The following is a 19,692-nucleotide window of genomic DNA, read 5'->3' as shown; positions in this document are numbered from 1 at the left end:
CTCAGTGATTCCTTCCTTGCATAATAAGGATTCTGTGTTCCATCACAAGTGGCATAGGTTTTTAGATTTGGAAACATATTTGTGATATTTAAACTTTAGGCTTAATTGGACTTTTTGTCTCTATTTTTTTATGACCATGTAACCATAGCTCCTTACATTTTTAATGATGATTTTTGGTCCCATTTTCAACTTGTGAAACATCAGTCTTTTTGTACCACATGCCAGTTTACAACCAATTAATTATTAAAACAATAAAATTAAGATATAAGAGGTTGATTAGTCTTTTGGAAAATATGGCATTTTTAGCTTGTGTTATTCATGTTAATTATATAGTTATTATAATTTTAATAACATTAACTAGGTTCCCTAATTTTCAACAGAGTCATCAACAGTAAATTATATAAATTTTATAATTTTAATACATAATTTTGTAAGGTCAAATAGTACTTTGTTAGCCACTTAAACTGTGACTCAACAAATGGTGGATAGGTTGAAAAGTTTGGGAACTAAAACTGATGATAAAAAAATTGAAGACTATAGTTGCAATATAAACCTAAATTTTATAACCACAATGATCATTGATTATAGTATGAGAATAAAATCTATTTTGGGAAGATAATTTATCTTCTTTATATACTAAAATCATGACATGTGTCATATTTAATCATTTTAAAAATTTCTAAAATTAAACAAAATAATATATATGTCATACTTTTACTGACTAGAGAAGATAAATTATCTTCTAGTATGAGAAGATATTTTATTCTCAAAATATTAGCACTTTTCAGTCTTTCTGAAAAAAAGTATTGTTTGGTAGATGAGCAATAGTATTGTAAATCATGATGGTAATGAGAGTTCATATGGAATAAAAAAAGTCAAAAGTAAATATTTAAGGTATTAGAAAATTTTACTTTTTATTTAAAGTCATTACTCCCTTCATTCCATATCTTAAATTGTTTAAAAACTATTGTTGAATAGATGAAGAAAATAGCATCTTTACCCTATAAAAGAATAGATGAAGAAAATAGTTGACATTTTTCTGCAACTTCAATTCAATTGTTACAATTACAAAGGCAAAAACTTATGGCTTCCACCATTCTCTTCTGTTTCTTATATTGTCAACTTTCAAGCCATGAAAACCACATTTTATCAACTCCAACAATGATAGGCTTCACAATTTCTCTTGTCCACATAATCTCACCACATTCTCCATTCCACAATCACTATATGATCTATTGCATGCAAGTATAGGACACGTATCATGATTTTAGCGGTCGAGGAATATAACTTATCTCACTGATATATTCTCTTTAGAATATATAGCTTCCTATTATATTTGTTCCCCACCAACTAAGGTCAATGCTTTCATTGACATAGGAAGTGAAGTCATTTGGATCAAGGCACAACCAATATTTAATTCCTCAGCATCATTATCTTACACAAACTTGTGATTCTGATTCTTGCACACTTTTAGGCTCAATCACTACTTGCACAAAGGGTATTGACCAACCTTGTACATTTGAGTTTATTACTTATATATAAGTGTTACTTATCATCCAGGGACTTCAGTTCTATACTTTGCATACAAATTGTGGTGTAAAATTTATGTAATGATTTAGTGAACATTACATTTATGAGTTTCAATAATGGCATTGCCAGAGTCCTAAATGTCTTTCAACAATGCTGGAACTTGTAAAATTTACAGTGTTTCTAGCTGAATACATGCATTCAAAGACACAAAATTGGTTGCTCTATTAAGTATTAACTTATTGGATTCAAACTTATTTAACATAATCATATCAAAATATTGTTTGCTCACCTAACTCTTGCCCACTCATCCCTTCTCTGAGGACTCTAGCAAAAAACTCTTCTAGTGTATCATTCCCATAGCTAGGTGTCTTCTCAGCACTATACTCTCCAGTCTCAGGATCCAAAAGCAACATGCTTTCAGCTGCATAGTACCTTCCGATTTTTCCAAACTCGGCAGCGTCTTCTAAGGAAGGAAAGATCTTAACCAGAAAGTCAAGAACCCCAATGGCAAAATCCATTACCTCAATTGGAACTTTAAAGAATTTAGGCTCCTTACCTACAAGTTTAAACAACATCTCCCCTTGTTCTAATGGAGTCAACGCCTTCCCCGGCCCTCCAATCGGTAAAATCCTATTAACCTTGTCCTCACTTAGCACACAATCCACAATGAAAGAAGCCAAATCCGGCTCACTCATTGGTTTACAAGCACACAATTTCCCATCACCAAACATCACATATGGCTTCCCATCCTTAACCAACTCAACCTGGCCACCCAAACTCTTGAAAAATGCAGTTGGCCTCACTATGCTATAAGTGAAGCCATCATCCACTTCAGCTTCCTTCATCAACTCGGCCTCGAATTTCAGCTTGGCGCGCTGAAACTCGAGAAGTGGCTTCTGCACACATATTGCTGAAAGCAACACAAAATGAGAAGCCCCTAGCTTCTTACCAGCAACAAGACTATTCTTTGTTGCTTCATAATCAATCTTCCATGAATCCTTTACACCACCACTTCTACTAGCAAGGCATGATACAACAACATCAAATGAAAACCCTAAACTTTTCAAAGATTCTTCCAAAGTAACCAAATTGCTAACATCTGAGAAACACACATTGGCACCTCTTAACTGATCCAAGGTTTCATTTTTATCATTCCTACCCTTAATTCCACTCCTCTCTCTAGCAATAGCTATAACATTAAACCCTCTTTTAACCAACTCTTTCACTACAAATCTTCCAATATACCCAGTTGAACCCACCACCAAGACATTAATATCTTTGGGGTTCCTGTTTCTAAATGTTGATGGGGTGGCCTCAACAGCTTGAGATTGTGTCAGAGAAGCATAAAGTTTCAATCTTTCTCTGCTAAACTTGATGGGTTTATATGATTTTTGAGAATCTGTGCTTACCCTGAATAGCTTGAAGAACTGAGAAGACTCTGAAGAGAGATTTATGGAAAGGTTTTGATGCTTTGGTGAGTGGAGTGTAATAAAATTGGAAGAATAACAAAGGGACATTTTTCAAGTGCTGAAAAAAAAAAAGGATAAGGTTATGGAGTTTGTTCTAGATTGAAAAAAACAGTGTTAATTACAAGTTACAAGTTGAGAGTTAAGTTGGCAATGAAGTGGTTGTTAGAGAGGGGGAAAGAGTGGAGAATCTAAATGAACGGTGGATATTGATTGTGATGATAAGATGATGTGAGATTGTATCCACTGAACTTTGTAAAATATGTATTTAGTCCCAAGGATTGTCATATATCATTGCTCACCCTATTTGCAAATATTAAGTATGAATTACTGTTTTCTGGTACTACCAAGAGTATTCTCTCACCCTATGAGTAATAAACAAATCTCTTTCGGGTTGTGTGACTAACTCTTTTTCAATAAGTGTTGCTCATGAGAAATACTGTTGTAAGAATAGATGTTTCTTCAAATTTTCTTATGCTAAATTTGGAGAAGGCTTTTCTTGTGCTCAATAAGTCTTTAATTATGAATTACTGTTTTGTATGTCCTAATGCATTTTATTTACTTAAAAGGGGATGTAAGATTTTCCAAGTGGGTCTTCACATGCCTATAAAATACATATATTTCTTTTAGCTGAAATGCATATTTTGAAGACTTCAACCAGAAGGGAAAAAAATAGGACCTTAGGGAAACTTTCCCAATGATTCAAACTATATATATGGTGTCTGATATATGGGTAATAAAGATGAATCATTTACATGCAACAAGAGAAATGATGTGCATATAAGACATACATGAAAATGTCTAAAATACTTCATGATTATGCTTAATCAAAATGATACATATCTGTCCACTTAGGCATAGACATGTCCAAAAGAACGAGTTTTATTTTTCTGTATGGTCTATTTTATAAATGAAATAATAGATTAAGTGGTAGAATATTTTGGTTATACTACAAATTTCTGGAACAAAAATAACAGAATAAGGCATCATGTTCTGTCCATGCACCAAATAATGTGCCAAGTAAAGGATTAGTTATCTACAAAATATTTACTATAGTGTGTGTTATAAGTTATAACAAGCACAAGTTTGCATATGCATCTTATTTTCATGTCAAGAGTTTACATGTATAAAATCATTGATAATGATCAAATTGAGAGTTTCTGCTTCCATTTAAAAAACCATGAATATGATCCTTTATATAGAATAAAAATAATTGTAGGATTGGCACGGTGGCGAAATGCATAACACGGTATAAGCCTGCCATGTGGCAAGCATTGACTAGAATTCAGTTCAACATACACACTGGAACTGATCAAAGAGTCTCAAGGAAATAAGCAAAGCTAGAGTACTTGGGCTCCCACCCAACTTCCTGACGTGTTCTGGAATTGTTTAATCTCTTACCAAGAGGGTCGTCAGTTCCTGAAAAGGTACAAAGGAATGACGCTTTCACAATCGGTTGTATTATAGCAGAAAAAGAAGTTTAACATATCCATGTCATAGATATTCGGCAAAGTTTTTAGTTGGTTGCCTAACATAATACTCCTCTTTTATCCGAGCTTGAGACACATTGTGTAATGATTTTCAATAAGCATGACACAGGTTGAGTCTAGGAACAAAAATGTTAACATGTAAAGGGAAAAATGATTTCATTAACTAACATTGGTCATCAATTTCAAGTTTACAAATCAAAAGGGTAAAATACCTGTAAATTTCTCAAACTTTTTACTGAATTTCCCACTTTGGTTGACTAGATCAATTATTTCTTGCCTGCCAAAATGTAGAAAGGGTGAAACAATTTTCTTATTAAGCAAGAGAGAGGAAAAGATGGGAACAAAAGTGGATATAATGGTTCATAATAGTGCCTCAAACAAAACAAATATCAGAAAGATAGAAGCAATTACTATATGGATCAGGATCATAATAGTTGCAAACTTGAAAGGAAAGGATGTGACCTTGATAAAGGATGATTATCACAGCCCAAGAAAATATGTCGACGAAATTGTTTCTTCAAAACTGCAACTGAGAGAGAAGCTGCATCCTGAAGTGGCACATTGAACAAAATATTCAAGTTAAATGACCAAAAGTAGAGTAAAGAATCCAATGTTTTGTAAAAACTATCACCTGCAGTGTATTAAGTAACTAAAATTGGTCTCATGGTGAAATACCGAACACGAAAAGAAATATACAAGTATGATGAGATTAGAGAAAGCACAAAATCATACAATCTTCAGCTGATAAATTCAGATAAAAAATAACTTCAATACCTCAAAACATGTTAAACAACAACTGTAGTTTTCAAGATACCAAATATAAATAAAACCACTACCATGTTGACAATAATTTATAAGTATAGAATAAGATGCAATGGAATTCTGACCTCGTAATGTATAAGATTCAGGATATGATCGGGACGACACTCAACAATTCCCTTCTCTAACCAATAAGCATGTGCACCTTTATCTTCTTTGTTTAAAAGGTCAAGGTTGGCATGAGGTACAAACATAGTAGAAATAATAACCGAGATAAATTTGATCTTCGAAATCCTAGCAAATTGAATTCTACGAAGGATATATAAAGTCCAGCCAGTCTTACAACAGAACCACCATACTCCAGCACGATATTTTCAGCGTTTAGAAGGATATCAGTCCTGCGACTCCTTCCAATTGGAACGACTGGAGTGTCCTGCAGAGAAGTAAACACATCCCCGTGAACAAGAGAAACTGACTCAAGTCACTCACCATGCCTGAAAACACGGGAAATGTGATTCTAAACTCGTATTTAGACATACCTCATCACATGATCCATTATCATTACAATCATAAGGAGCAGAACTTGATGTAAATAAGAAAGAACCTTCACCATTCCATGATAATGCAGCTAGCCTGATTGGTTGAAAGATCCCAATTCAATTTCAGAAGAAAGACATAACTTGTAAGATGAATCAGTTTTCCTTTTTTCCAAATAAATTTCAACTATCACAATAGATATCATATTTGAGGCCCTTGTCAAAACTCAGAACAAGATCAAGACGTAAAGACACAAACAGTAAATCAACTCCTTCTCCAACAATAAAGATTTGACGTTTTATCATACTTTACCCACCTCCAGTTATGTCTTCGTTTCATTGTTACAGCTTTAGGAAAACTCTTTTCCCAACAGAACAAGACGCGCCAAAATAATACCCAAAACTAAATCATAAATGTTGTTTTAGTACTCGTGACTAACACTAACATAGGAGATCAGGGAGCGTAATCAAACAAGGTGATTAGAATTGGTGCAGTGAAGTACACACGGAAATTAAATATAAACAATAGACAACATATAGACACATTCTAGAATCTAAATGAGATGCCAAAATTAATGATCAGGGGATGACGCTTTTAACTGAAGTCCACTGCATTTTATGCAAGCAAATTTCCAGTTCAACATAAATTATGCTTGCGTGTTTCTCATTTCCAATAATCCTTTTGAAAGAGCTTCGCAAGTGCTTAGACTTATCCTAGAAATCTTAAAGAATATTATCATCATCACAAAAGGAAGGTTCACATGTTGAAGATACGCCCATTAAATGCTACCTAAATTATGAACATGCTACCAAATGCAATTTCGATCAACTACAATTCAAGAGATCAAATCTAAGATTACTCACCTAATATCACCATGGTAGTCTGAGGATTGGTAAGGTGGAGCGCAAAAAATGATATAGGGAAATTTGTGCTTGCCTCGGGTCCAATTCAACGACGGACTAATACCTATTTCAATTAACTCCCCGTGATGATCAGTGGTTAATGTCTGTCCAAATACTTGACAACCTGGATATTCCTGCTTCAATGCAAACATAAATCCATAGAGTCGCATTGCTAAATGACTATCATACCAGTATCCAGTACATATCATATTCGATACTTCAATACTTTTTTATACTCTTCATTTAAATATCTTTCAATTATTTTATGATTTTTTTTCTGTGTCAACAATCATATCTATACATAAAGTGATATGAAGCAACATGGAACAAATGAAGTATCATCAACAAATATAGGTAACACATATCAGGCTACAAATACAACAATTTTGGATTTTTTGTATGTCCAATAGTATCTCCTACTCTATTTGATGTGTAAGGAACTAATCCATTTCAGACTACGTGATTGTCTCTTCCAACAAGTGTCACTCACATGAATGACCCTTTGACTTTTTGATCAGTATGAGGGTTCACTTAGGCCTTACACAACTAGATCAACGTCTCGTTGGTCCATAACAATTTTGGATTGAGTAAAGAGATATGAAGCAATACCTGCCTCCATGTCTGAGCTACTAAACGACCAAGAACTCCAGGACCAACAATAAGAAGGTCATGTTGTCCAATTTCAAGAGAAGGGGTACCCTCAAAATCATGACTAGGTGCACCTTGTGAGACATGCAAATGTGTGGCCATGAAAAAGAAATATAAAGATAAAGGTGTTGACTTTAGCCTGATTCCCCAATTGGGTGTTGTGGAGAGTAACAAATTGTTAGAGTTGGAACAAGGGAACCCAAAAGATAAGTGGTTAAAATGATTGAAGCAAATAGTGGTGGATTTGAAGTGGACAATGATTCTTAATCCGATAAAAAAAGGATTTTTTTTTTAATGTTTTTTAGGTTCCCAAGATAAAGTAAATCCTCTCTCACACTCATAACTCATTATTTTGACATGGACATGAGTGTGTATCTAACAATCAGGTGAATTCTGACATTGTATTGTTTGATTGGCAAAACATATGAATGACCAATCAGAATGTCACGTGTTGCCTAGGAAGGATTGTTCTAATAATCTAAAAGTACTTAGGAGTTGAGAACATGATATTAAATTTCTGAAAGTGATATTTATTAAGAGATATTTCTAAAATGCATTAATTCACTAATCATAATTCTTCTTCCTTCCTTATACTAAAAAAAACTAATTATCCAGTTTTGCTTAAAATTTTAGATGAAAATAAAAGGATGAATACTCTTTATTTTCCTCTCTTTAATTTTGGTCGGATGAGTTGAAATAAAAAATTACAAATTATTTATTCATTATTTACATCCAATTCAAGTATGAAGAGGTTAGTCCTTATATTTCTTCCACATCTCTCCAAAATATTGAATCAATCAAAAAAATTATATCAGCAAGGCAATTAATCTAGTGTATCACTTCGCTAGATCTTCAGAAAAATTAAAATATCAATAACTTGATTTATGAGAATAATATTTATTGAGAGAGACAATTACACACTCCAAAATGAATTAGTTCATTATCTATTAGGTAAAATGATATTTTTGGTAGTACAAAAAAACAAAAAGTTTTAGTTAAAATCTTCCACCTTCTCTATTCAAACTTATTACCAATAATGTTTGATCACCTCCAGGATTTGGATCCAAAAATGTTTGATCATTGTGCCCAAGCCTTCCTTTCACCATTCCAATTTTATTTTCATAGGCCCATTAGCGGATACCCAAAACAAGGATAAATTTTTTAATACATTGATTGATTTGTTAGTTTACTTCAACCTTTTCATCCAAGTAATTCAAGACACCTTTTTTATGACTCATTAGTCAATAGGCTGATAATAATATAACATTAATTACAATAAAATTTATATTTTAAAGAATTTTAGAGAGAATGCTAAGAAGTATGATTGATAAGTTTAAAAAGGATAAAAATATTTACATTTCATACATATATTATTAAGGGGTTTGCTAACATAAGTCATCCCTTATTTATAAAAGAACATATTAATAATGTGTTCCTAAGTATTAGACTGAAATGTTATTTTTACTTTAATAAAATAAGTGTGGTGTCAATACTTTATCAATAAAATAACTAATAAAAATTAAAAGATAAAAAATGAATTAGGTTGGGAGGTGATAAGGGAGAATTGAAATTCAATCTTGTTGGTCACCTACCTTAACCAGAATCTTGTTGTAGCTGTCTGTCCCTTTACTCCAATTTTTAGACCCATAATGAGTAGAGAAAAAAAAAAGTAGTTTAGGATTATGTAATATTCACATAAATAAGTGTGGTTGAAGAAAATTGAAATTCAATCCTCCAACGTTACCATGTGGCATATAATTGGGGTGGACATCTAATGTCCTAAAATAGAGTGACACTCCATGTACTACTGCTTGTATTTGGTCAGAAAAATAATTAACTAATAAAATTTTAATTTAAATATATTTTTTAACTAATCACAGATAGTAACATATGAAGTGGCACAATTTATAGTACAACATATCATATGTGCTCCATATAATTGTGCTCAAGCATGGTGTTCTTGGTTTTCATTATGTTTTTCACTTAGCTTGATGCCATAAAGCGGTATAATTTTGTTTTGAAATGTTAGATCATTAATAAAAGTATACAACTGAACAAGTATATAAATGATCTTTCTGTACAGCATAATGGGTTTATTTTGTTAGTATAATGTGTAATATTTTAGTGTAAATATTTATATATACTTAGATATATTATTTATTATTCATTTATATTATTTTTTTTGAAAATGATAATGAAATATGAATGGTGAATGATATGATGATAATGTATAAAACTCATACACTATCAATTTATATATTTTCTCTCTTATTTTTTTAGTTTTTCTTTGCTTTTAAGGTCTTTAAAAAAAGGAAATAGTGGGAGAGACACGCATTGATACCCCAAGAAAACGTATAGATTATTTATATACTTAATATTTTTAATATCATTTTATTATATAAAATTGTATTCATGTGACTTATTAATGTAACTTATCCATATGCTCTAAGGTTCTAAATTTGTCATTTGTCCTTATAACATATTGTATATTTTTTTTGGTTTCTCACATGTATACTCACACTTTATGCAATCTTGTCTAAGCTGGAAATATTCACAGGTACGTAGGGCTAACTTTCCCAGCAGAATTTTTTCCATCGAACCCGATACATTGTTTAAGTGGAATCAAACATGTAGTACTTGAACCAACGCTAGTTAATTATAACATATTGCATATATAAACACACAAAATCAACCCTTAATTATATAAAAGAAAATGAAAATCATAATCCTACCCAATAAGAATGAATTACTTCGGACAACAAAAAACTTTACATATAAAGTGACAGAAAAACTGCACATAAAGATCGACAAGAATTTTGGACTTACAAACTGTTCAACAAAGTTAAGTTCTTGGTCCATACTTAACAAAAAAAAATTAAAGTTTTGAGTAAAGACTTATTTTGAAATTTAAAACCTCACAATAGTTTCTAAAATTATCAAAAAAATGGATCAAATCAATATTTTTATCATTTTTTATGATACTTAACAAATATTATTTTGACTCATATTCATAATATTTGAATAGTAAATTTAATTTTTTTATTTTTCATAATCAAATTAATACATATAAAAATATTTAAGCACAAAAATGAGTATTACACCAAACTTTATTTCTAACCTGGTAAAAACAATGAAGATGGTTTCAATGCCATTAAAAAGCATGTAATCTACACGATTCTATATGCTTATACTTACCTTCATACTTAACTTGGTATATACCCATTACCCAATATATATTACTGTCATTTTTATTTAATGCAAAAATAAATTTTGTTTAACTAAACCTTTATTTTCAAGTAGCACTTAATTTTCTAATCGTCCTCCTCCCCTTTTCATTATCTTCTAAATATTTATACAAAATAATTTTTTTTTGAAGAGTTCATAATGAAGCATAATAAACTATTAATATTGAATGAATCAATAATAATATGTTAAATATGTATAAATTTTTACACTAATAATATATACACATTATATTATGAATTAATACATAGATGGAAGAGTTTTTAACTTTTTATATAATATTAGTGGGATAGGGGTGTGACCCCCTCTCCCATCCCAAGATTGTTTGTACATATATTTTCTTTTCCAACCCATATTTAAAACAATACTTAAATAATCATATTACTAATCATCGATCCTTCCATTCATACTTCAGTTTGATTCTTAACCGTTAAGGGTGGGGAGATAAATATTTTTTTTATTATAAGTCCCAATTCCAATTGAGATTGAAAGTCTTTTCTAGAGTTATAAATTTAATCGTGAATTAATTCAAATAAAAGAGAATGATTGGTAAATATAATTATATGATCACTATAATTATTATAAGGTACAAATATAAAGACCATATTTTTGTTTGAATCAATGGTATTAATACCATACTCATTATCAAATCAGTCAGAATATTGATACAATAGTTCAACAGGTAGTTCAGTGATTAAACCACATATCAATAAAGTTAAATATACACATATTTTATATTAATATTATTGTTCAAAAATCAATAAAAAAGACAATAACAACTTTTACTTATACAAATATTAAAACAAAAAAGTATCATTCAATAATAAATCATATTTTAGAAGTATAAAAAATGTATTAGTTGTGTGTTTGATCTTCCATATTTTTTATAAAAACAAGTCATTTTCATTAAAAAAAAATTAAATGGAACTGAACGGTATGATGATTACACTTCAATTTACTGGTTGAAACAGTGATTTTCATAACACTTTGAATTGCCATTACAGTTTCTATTTTCATTTTAAATATCAATCTCTCATTTATTAAGTGAGGATGCTTTGGAAAAATAAAAATAAATTCTTTGACCTATTTTTTTGCATTAACCAGTATATATTTCACTAGAACGGTTACAGAAAATCATAGCCAAGTCTAGTAAAATAAATATTTTTATAGAGTGCAATATCTATGATTGAACGTTATGATTATATAAAGATTTTGTATACATTTAATATATTATTTATTCAAAGTAACAATAATAATTAAAATAAAATATGAATGATACAATAACAATATATAAAATTCATTTACTATCATTTATATATATTTTCATTTTCATAACTATCTAAATTATCTTTTAGAAGGAAAGTAATGTATCCCTAATATCTTTTAATTAGAATCATAATAAAGCATCAAAATTATGATGAATTATCTTCTATCTTTATCATAATGAATGCTATAATAAAGAACATAAATCCATTGGTTTTCGTGTCTTACATTGATTGGACCCTGAGCTGAAAGTTTCCCATGGAAGCTTCACTTGATTCAAACAGAATAACTGCAACAGAGTGTGAAATTAATTCACCTCACCTGTACACTTCTTTCATCCCTTTTGAGTCAAAAATTATGACCAATGATATGGGATAATAAATATGTATTATCCTAATAAAAAAATTATATATAATAAATATATCATTTACCATTTATTTGCATTAATTTTATTAGTCAATAATAATTTGATATTAATAATAAATGATATATACTATTATATAAAGACAAAATATGTCTAAGATGTTTAGATAACTGAATAAAAGTAATTTCTATATTCTAATTTTGTCTTTACTCTTATGTAAATGCAAAATATGCCTTAATATTATGTTCAAGTAATTGAATTTGTACAATTTTATTCAATTCGATTTAGTAACTACCATGACATATTTTTTATATTCCAATTTTATCATTTTATAACATTCTAATAATAACTACAATAAACTTTTACCCACATGACAAATATTCAATAATAAGTTAACAGTGGAAACATTTTTGATGACATATAAGAGAATTTGTACAATCACACATCAATATTTTCAAAATTATATACCATTGTGGGGTTAAGAAAGAGAAAGAGAGAGATCCACATGCTCTACTTTTTCACTCATCTCTGAATCTGTTTAGACCCAAAATTATATCTTTAACTGTTTCATCTTTGATTCCTCTTCCATATCCAAATCCACACCAAATAAAGAAAATAAAAATATTATACCCACCTTAAAAAAAGAGGAACAATAGTCTTATTTTCTTTGACTGTGTTGTGGGGTGTCTCAAAATCATTACTTTCTCACTTTTGTCTGCAAAAGTTAGGGTCTTTTGAATTAGCGTTTGCTCATTTCAGCTTTTCAAGTTCAGTATAGGTGAAATTATCACTAGGGTTTTTTTTCCTGGTTGTTTTGATGTTGAGAAAGTGAGTGGAAATGTGGGTTGTGGAGAGAGGTTATTTGAGTAAATGAGACATTTTTGAGTGATGGGGTGTGTGTTAGCGAAACAGTCATCTGCGGCCGAGGCTGCGGCGGAGAGGGAGTGGGAGAGGAGGAGGAGGAGGAGGAGGGAGGAGGAGAAGAGAGAGGAAGTGAAAGATGAAGTGGTTGAGGGTGAGACTGGGAATGGTGGTGGAGAGGAGAAAAGGGGAAGGTCTTCGAGAAGGCGATCTTCGAAGCCGAATCCTCGGCTGAGCAATCCGCCTGGCCATGTTCATGGTGAGCAGGTGGCAGCAGGGTGGCCATCTTGGCTCTCCAAGGTTGCTGGGGAAGCTATCAATGGATTGACCCCTAGAAGGGCTGATACCTTTGAGAAGCTTGATAAGGTAAAGGGTTGTTTTCGATTCCAATTTAAGTATGTGGAACTTAATTCAATTGATTTCATGTTGTTGTTGATGGTCATATATCGATTTAGTCTTGCTGTTTGGTTTTTATGAAATTGTGAACTGTTTTGATGTTCTTCACTGCTCACTTACTTAAAAGGAGGATGTTGATGTTACTGTATTGCTCTTTGGAATTTTATGATAACTATATAATATGAGGAATTTTGATTCAAAAGAAGAACTTGTTTTTTATGTTGTTCCATGCTTTAATGTAAGCATTGGAATTATCTAAAAATAGTAATATAGTTTTTCTCTCTGGATTTTATGAAAATGTAAACTGTTTTTATGTTCTTCATTGCTCGTATCTTTAAAAGTATAATGCTGATGTTACTGTAACACTCTTTGGCTCAAAAGAAGAACTTATTCTCTATGTTGTTCCATTTTTTAATGTAAGCAATGGAATTACATTAAAAAAAAAATACTAATTCGGATTTTCGACATGGGTGGTTTATTTTATGTTGAAACTTTTAAATTGGGATGTGCTTCATGGAAATATCATTTAGTTGCTTTCCCTGACTAGTTACTTGACATGGATTGAACCTCTCACTGGTGTCTTTACCATTTTTTTCAATCAGATTGGACAAGGTACATACAGCAATGTTTATAAAGCAAGGGATACTTTAACAGGGAAAATTGTGGCCCTAAAGAAGGTTCGTTTCGACAACTTAGAGCCCGAGAGTGTGAAATTCATGGCTAGAGAGATTCTGATTCTGCGTCGTCTGGATCATCCAAATGTTGTGAAACTGGAAGGCTTGGTGACTTCTAGAATGTCATGCAGTTTGTATCTTGTATTTGAATACATGGTGCATGATTTGGCTGGACTTGCAACAAACCCAGCTATTAAGTTGACAGAGTCACAGGTATTGGCGTATTTACCTTGCTATGTGCATGTTCTTGTTGATTGAAATACATGATTCAAGATTTTATTTTCTCAGGGTTGTTTCTTGATGTGGGCCTTTTTTATGTGATCGTATCTTGGTATTTTAGGTTAAATGCTTCATGCATCAACTATTTTCTGGGTTGGAACATTGTCACAACCGCCATGTGCTGCATCGTGATATAAAAGGGTCAAACCTTCTTATTGACAGTGAAGGAGTTCTTAAGATTGCTGATTTTGGATTAGCTTCTTTCTTTGATCCTAATCATAGGCACCCTATGACTAGTAGAGTCGTGACTTTATGGTATCGACCTCCAGAACTTCTTCTTGGGGCCACTGAATATGGTGTAGGAGTGGATCTGTGGAGTGCTGGCTGCATTCTTGCAGAATTATTGGCTGGAAAACCTATCATGCCTGGTCGAACAGAGGTAATCTCAATGACTGGTTATATTGTATTGGTTCTCTAATAGCATCTTTTGATAGCATAATATGTATTCACTTGACTAATTCATGGTGCTAGATTTTGTTGTCCATAACTTCTCGGTACTCTGCAACCTGATTGTTAGATTTGTGCTTCAGATTGTGCTGATATGGTATCCTTTATGCTTTGTAGGTAGAGCAGCTACATAAGATATTTAAGCTATGTGGTTCTCCTTCTGATGAATACTGGAAAAAGTCAAAGTTACCACATGCTACCCTTTTTAAACCCCAACGGTCATACAAGCGGTGCATAGCAGAGACATTTAAAGATTTTCCGCCATCATCCCTGCCACTAATCGAGACCCTTCTTTCAATTGATCCAGCTGAACGTCAGACTGCCACTGCTGCATTGAATAGTGAAGTAAGATAATAATTGGATTGAATAGAGTAACATTAACTAACTTATTATTGTGGTCTTCTCTATTTTTTGTACCTACATGCTACAACTGCTTGAGTGGTCGCTCATTGTCATGTTTAATTCTTAAACAGAATAGCTAATTCACCTAAATTAATATCTCGATACAATACTATAATAACTATGAATAACAATTTCGTAATATATTAGCAGGGGCCTTCTTATATAAGTTGGATTGCTGTTCTTCCTTTTCTCACTGTCCGTGCTTTTTAAATGTTCGCTATAACTACTCTCGTATGTGTATATTTTTGTTAATTATTTAATTTAGCTCTCTATCATGAGTTTGTTGACCATTGAGAGCTCTGAAATTCTGTTACATAAATATCTTAGTTTCATAAAACCTTACATGATGGCATGATTTTGTGAAAATGAAATTTAGCAATGGACAAGCACATTTATTGAAATTTTCAAAGAGTGCAATCTTCTGAGTGCAAGTTGCAGACCAAAGAAATTGTACTTCGAAAATTTTGGTCTGTTCGTCTCCTACTGAGGAAGTTTGATTCTTGATTTGTCGTGCTTTCAAATCATACTGAGTATAATTTACCAAGACATGGTTGGAAAGGTTAAAAACTTGGGCAGTATAACCTAGTGAATTACAGAATTATTCATGTTCATCAAAACGAATTTGGATTTTTCTTACCAAACATTAAAATCTCTTCAATCCTGCTTATTATGCTGCTTTGGAGATTAATTCCAGTTTCCTGTTCCATTAGTTGCACTCATGCTCTAATTTTCCAAACCTGGGCATGGCAACCCCTCAAACCCAAGCTTAGTTTTATGCCATCGATATTTGTTTATGTTAATTCCTTACTCTTGACTTTTTTATACCATAGTACAAGCAACTATCAACTTTTATTTCTATAATATTCATCCTATGCTCTTATATGAGTTTTGAATGCCATGGTTTTGGTTTTTAAGCTAGACATCCAGAACAAATATTTAAACACTGTCTGGAAACTTTAAAAAGGAACCTATTGATGGTGAACTACTGAACTTCCCTAAATCCACTTTTGAATTGGTCTTTTCCCCTTTTAAGTGCCATTTTTAGAACAACTTTCTTTTATCTTCTATTTATTTAACTCTACTGTGTCAGAAGAAGGGTTGCATGTTTCTCATGGGAAATGCTAGAGATAGTTATAAAAATGGTGATATTTGTTTATGTAAGATTCTGAAAATGGTGATATTTGCTTCACTTTTGCAGTTCTTTACAACAAAACCTTATGCGTGTGAACCCTCTAGCCTTCCGAAATATCCTCCGAGCAAGGAGATGGATACAAAGCTACGGGATGAAGAAGCTAGAAGGTGATTGAAATTACTTTTGACAATTTGATCATGTTATGCTTTAAACTTTAATTGGTTCTGCTTTTGTGTCTTTCACGTGCTCATTTCACTTCTTTGTTCTCCCTGTTCCATAGTTTAATTGAGGGGCATGTAGATAACTTGAACATGTTTATTTAGGAATCCTTCTCCACCTTTTCATTCTCCAACTTATGATACTTGAGGGAATAGAAGATATTTGTTTTGAAAAGATAATGACAATATCTGCATTTACATAATAAATTTGAATATGTCATGACTGTAGACTGAGAGCAGCTAGTAAAGCTAATGCTGATGGTGTCAAGAAATCTCGTCCACGTGACCGAGTCGGAAGAGGAATCGCTGTTCCAGAGGCCAATGCTGAACTGCAAGCAAATATTGACGTATGTCAGATAAGACACCTTATTAACTCCAGCAAGCATTTCTTGTTGCTTATGAGGAATTAATAAACTTCTCTATTAGCAGTGATAAATTAAATGTCAACCTGATTTATATAATAGTTTATGTTTGTTATTTATTTTCATTTTTCACTTCGCTGCATGCACTATTTATGGATATTTGACTGAACATATTTTATTAGTTCATTTTTTATGTCGCAAGTTATTAATTTACTCAGTTATTTTTTTACTGATTTAGAAGAGTATGCATGATGTCATTTTTACTGATTCAGAATAATTTAGTGTCTTCTATGTTTTTCTAGTTTTATAATTTGTTCTATTTGCAGTGCATTATCTTTTCCTCTCTCACTCATTAATAAATTAGTTCATATTTTATTAGTTCATTTTTTATGTCGCAAGTTATTAATCAGTGGCTAATATATTTGCATTAACTAGTGCTTCCGAGGTTTTTGTGTGTTTAAGGAATACTGTATTTCATATAATAGCACATGACAAAACTTTAGTACTAGTGTTCCATAGACTAGATATCATTGTTGGATAGGTCATATGAATGCTAATTGAACTGTTCTTAAGGCATCTTCTAGAATATGCTTGTTTATATTATGGAATAAAATTTCAGAGACGGGGAATGATAACACATACTAATGCTCAGAGTGTTAATGTTTAACTCTTATTACAGAGACGGCGAATGTTAACACATGCTAATGCTAAGAGCAAGAGTGAGAAGTTTCCTCCTCCCCACCAAGATGGAACTCTAGGCTATTCTTTAGGTTCTTCACATCACATGGATCCAGGTTTTGACCCTTCTGATGTTCCATTTAGTTCCACAAACTTGTCACAACCTAAGGCACATATCCAAACCTGGTCTGGTCCATTGGTAGAACCTGCTACTTTGGATGCACCAAGGAGAAAGAAGAAACATGGTAGGTGATGAGCATATACATACAATTAAATTCATCAAAAAGAACTCAAAAGGTTAAGAATGTGTCAGGAGTTAAAGAAAGATATTTGTAGCATAATACCAATCATTTTTTAAGGAGAAATCATTGGTATTGGAGTTGAACTTTATTGTGTTTACTTTCCTGCTCCATTTGTTTCTCAATGATCTGAGGTTTATTTTCTATATTGTAAATCTTAATTTTTTCTTCTTAAGTTAAAAATTTTAAATGGGATAATGAGCATTGAATAAATAGTTTTTGGGAACAATGTTGGTGATTTTATCTTTGTGCCTAATTTTGTTACTCATTGGCTTTTTACTTTCCAGAAGACTGTGAATTGTGCAGTACTTATGTTTTTCCTTTTAAGTTTTCTAGTTTTGTTTCTTATGAATGATATATTATCTTCTTTTGGGCATTGGTATTACAAGGGGACATGTAACATGTTTATTGTTTCATTATTTTAAACTTTAAGGCTTTGTAAGGTTATCATCCTTTGGTTACTAGTGAATAGTGATATGGTTGCATTCATAAGATATTTCATTAAAAAAATGAATGAATGGATTTCATCTTTTAAGTTTGCATTTGGATCACTTCCTTATGAATACTTTTTGGGATACTACTATGGGTATCCCTTACCTGTGAGTAAGGAACTAATTCCTTTCGGGTAGGGCTAGAAACGAGTCGAACCGAGTCGAATTAGAGCTTAGCTCGGTTCAACTCGATAAGGATTGACTCGGCTCGAAACTCGACTCAAGTTTGATATGACTTACTTTTTTAGCTCGAGTTTGGCTCGGCTAAAATTTGCGAACTGTTTGGCTCAGTTTGAATTGGTTCATTTGGACAACCCAATTATTATTTCATTTTTAAAATACTACAAAATGTTATATATATATATATATAACTTTGTTCATAAATATATTAACAATAAATATAAAAATAATGTATGGATCATAATAAACATAAAAATTAGTTTTATATATATCGAGTCAGCTCATGAACTTAACGAGTCGAACTGTATCCAACTCAAGTTCGACTTGTTTATTTAACGAGTTCAATTTCTAGCTCAAATTTAACTCATTTGGTTCATGAACCAAGTTTTTTTGGGTTAAATAATGAATCGAGTTTCAATAAAATACCGAGTTGGTTTGACTCATTGTCAGTCATACTTTGGGGTACGTGACTGTTCCTCCTAATAGATGTCGTGCACAATAATCAAATATTTAATATTTTAGTGTGGATTTGCACTGCACGTCATGAAGATAACAATACCCTTGTGGTTAATAGTTTTATATGGTTAACTTATATAATATAAGATAGGGGTTATGGATGGTTAATGCAAAAACTTTATATTGAATAAAATTCAGTAGTGTCCCTCGATATTCAACCTGTGCCATTTTACCTTTTTTTAATAGTTTTCTTTCATTTTCTCTACTTTTATCAACTACTTTACTTATGGTTGAGGTTCATTTGGTAAATCACTGTCCTCCATTTGAGTAGGTTATGAGTTTAGGATCAGGTTGAACTACCATTCCCCATCAAGTTTGATGGGGACATGTTTAAAACTTTCAAACTTTCACAGAATACTTATATCTTCCCTCTATTCGGTTTTAAGTTGGTTCTGTTTATTGTCGGCTTTATAAAAAAAAAAAAAGGAAAAAAACTACTGAAATAGTTTGTTAAGAGGATAAAAACATACCCAAAATACAATATGCAGTATGAATAAACTATAGTGTGTAGTAAACCGAACAAAATAATAATAATAATAATAATAAATCATATGT

General features: G+C 31.8%; 3 protein-coding genes across 3 annotated transcripts; 1 reads left to right on the top strand and 2 right to left on the bottom strand.

Annotated features, from left to right (window-relative positions):
• Window positions 1,578-3,139, bottom strand: LOC109329757 (divinyl chlorophyllide a 8-vinyl-reductase, chloroplastic). Its single transcript, XM_019563549.1, has one exon. The coding sequence runs from the start codon at window positions 3,045-3,047 to the stop codon at window positions 1,800-1,802; it is 1,248 nt and encodes a 415-aa protein (XP_019419094.1). The 5' UTR covers window positions 3,048-3,139; the 3' UTR covers window positions 1,578-1,799.
• Window positions 4,067-7,619, bottom strand: LOC109329758. Its single transcript, XM_019563550.1, has 8 exons — window positions 7,294-7,619; window positions 6,646-6,818; window positions 5,785-5,878; window positions 5,568-5,678; window positions 5,374-5,463; window positions 4,949-5,034; window positions 4,699-4,763; window positions 4,067-4,415 (listed from the first exon to the last, which is right to left on the bottom strand). Exons 1-8 carry the CDS (start codon window positions 7,432-7,434, stop codon window positions 4,309-4,311), a joined length of 867 nt encoding a protein of 288 aa, XP_019419095.1. The 5' UTR covers window positions 7,435-7,619; the 3' UTR covers window positions 4,067-4,308.
• Window positions 13,068-18,232, top strand: LOC109329755 (probable serine/threonine-protein kinase At1g54610). The gene is made up of 7 exons (XM_019563546.1): window positions 13,068-13,429; window positions 14,062-14,346; window positions 14,474-14,791; window positions 14,977-15,204; window positions 16,460-16,560; window positions 16,841-16,958; window positions 17,653-18,232. Exons 1-7 carry the CDS (start codon window positions 13,091-13,093, stop codon window positions 17,902-17,904), a joined length of 1,641 nt encoding a protein of 546 aa, XP_019419091.1. The 5' UTR covers window positions 13,068-13,090; the 3' UTR covers window positions 17,905-18,232.

This window comes from Lupinus angustifolius, chromosome LG16 (genome assembly GCF_001865875.1).
Source record: "Lupinus angustifolius cultivar Tanjil chromosome LG16, LupAngTanjil_v1.0, whole genome shotgun sequence".
Taxonomy (NCBI): Eukaryota; Viridiplantae; Streptophyta; class Magnoliopsida; order Fabales; family Fabaceae; genus Lupinus; species Lupinus angustifolius.
The sequence above is the reverse complement of the archived record's forward strand: the minus strand, read 5'-3'. Positions and strand labels throughout refer to the sequence as shown.

Bases quoted from the DNA above. Each gene is read 5' to 3' on its own strand.
- LOC109329755 (XM_019563546.1), top strand. From the start codon at position 13,091: ATGGGGTGTGTGTTAGCGAAACAGTCATCTGCGGCCGAGGCTGCGGCG. The intron at 15,205-16,459 runs GTAAGATAATAA...TCACTTTTGCAG, and splicing joins CTGCTGCATTGAATAGTGAA to TTCTTTACAACAAAACCTTA. The intron at 16,561-16,840 runs GTGATTGAAATT...TCATGACTGTAG, and splicing joins CGGGATGAAGAAGCTAGAAG to ACTGAGAGCAGCTAGTAAAG.
- LOC109329757 (XM_019563549.1), bottom strand. From the start codon at position 3,047: ATGTCCCTTTGTTATTCTTCCAATTTTATTACACTCCACTCACCAAAG.
- LOC109329758 (XM_019563550.1), bottom strand. From the start codon at position 7,434: ATGGCCACACATTTGCATGTCTCACAAGGTGCACCTAGTCATGATTTT. The intron at 5,679-5,784 runs GTATGTCTAAAT...ACTTCTCTGCAG, and splicing joins ATAATGGATCATGTGATGAG to GACACTCCAGTCGTTCCAAT. The intron at 4,764-4,948 runs GTCACATCCTTT...ACATTTTGGCAG, and splicing joins GATAATCATCCTTTATCAAG to GCAAGAAATAATTGATCTAG.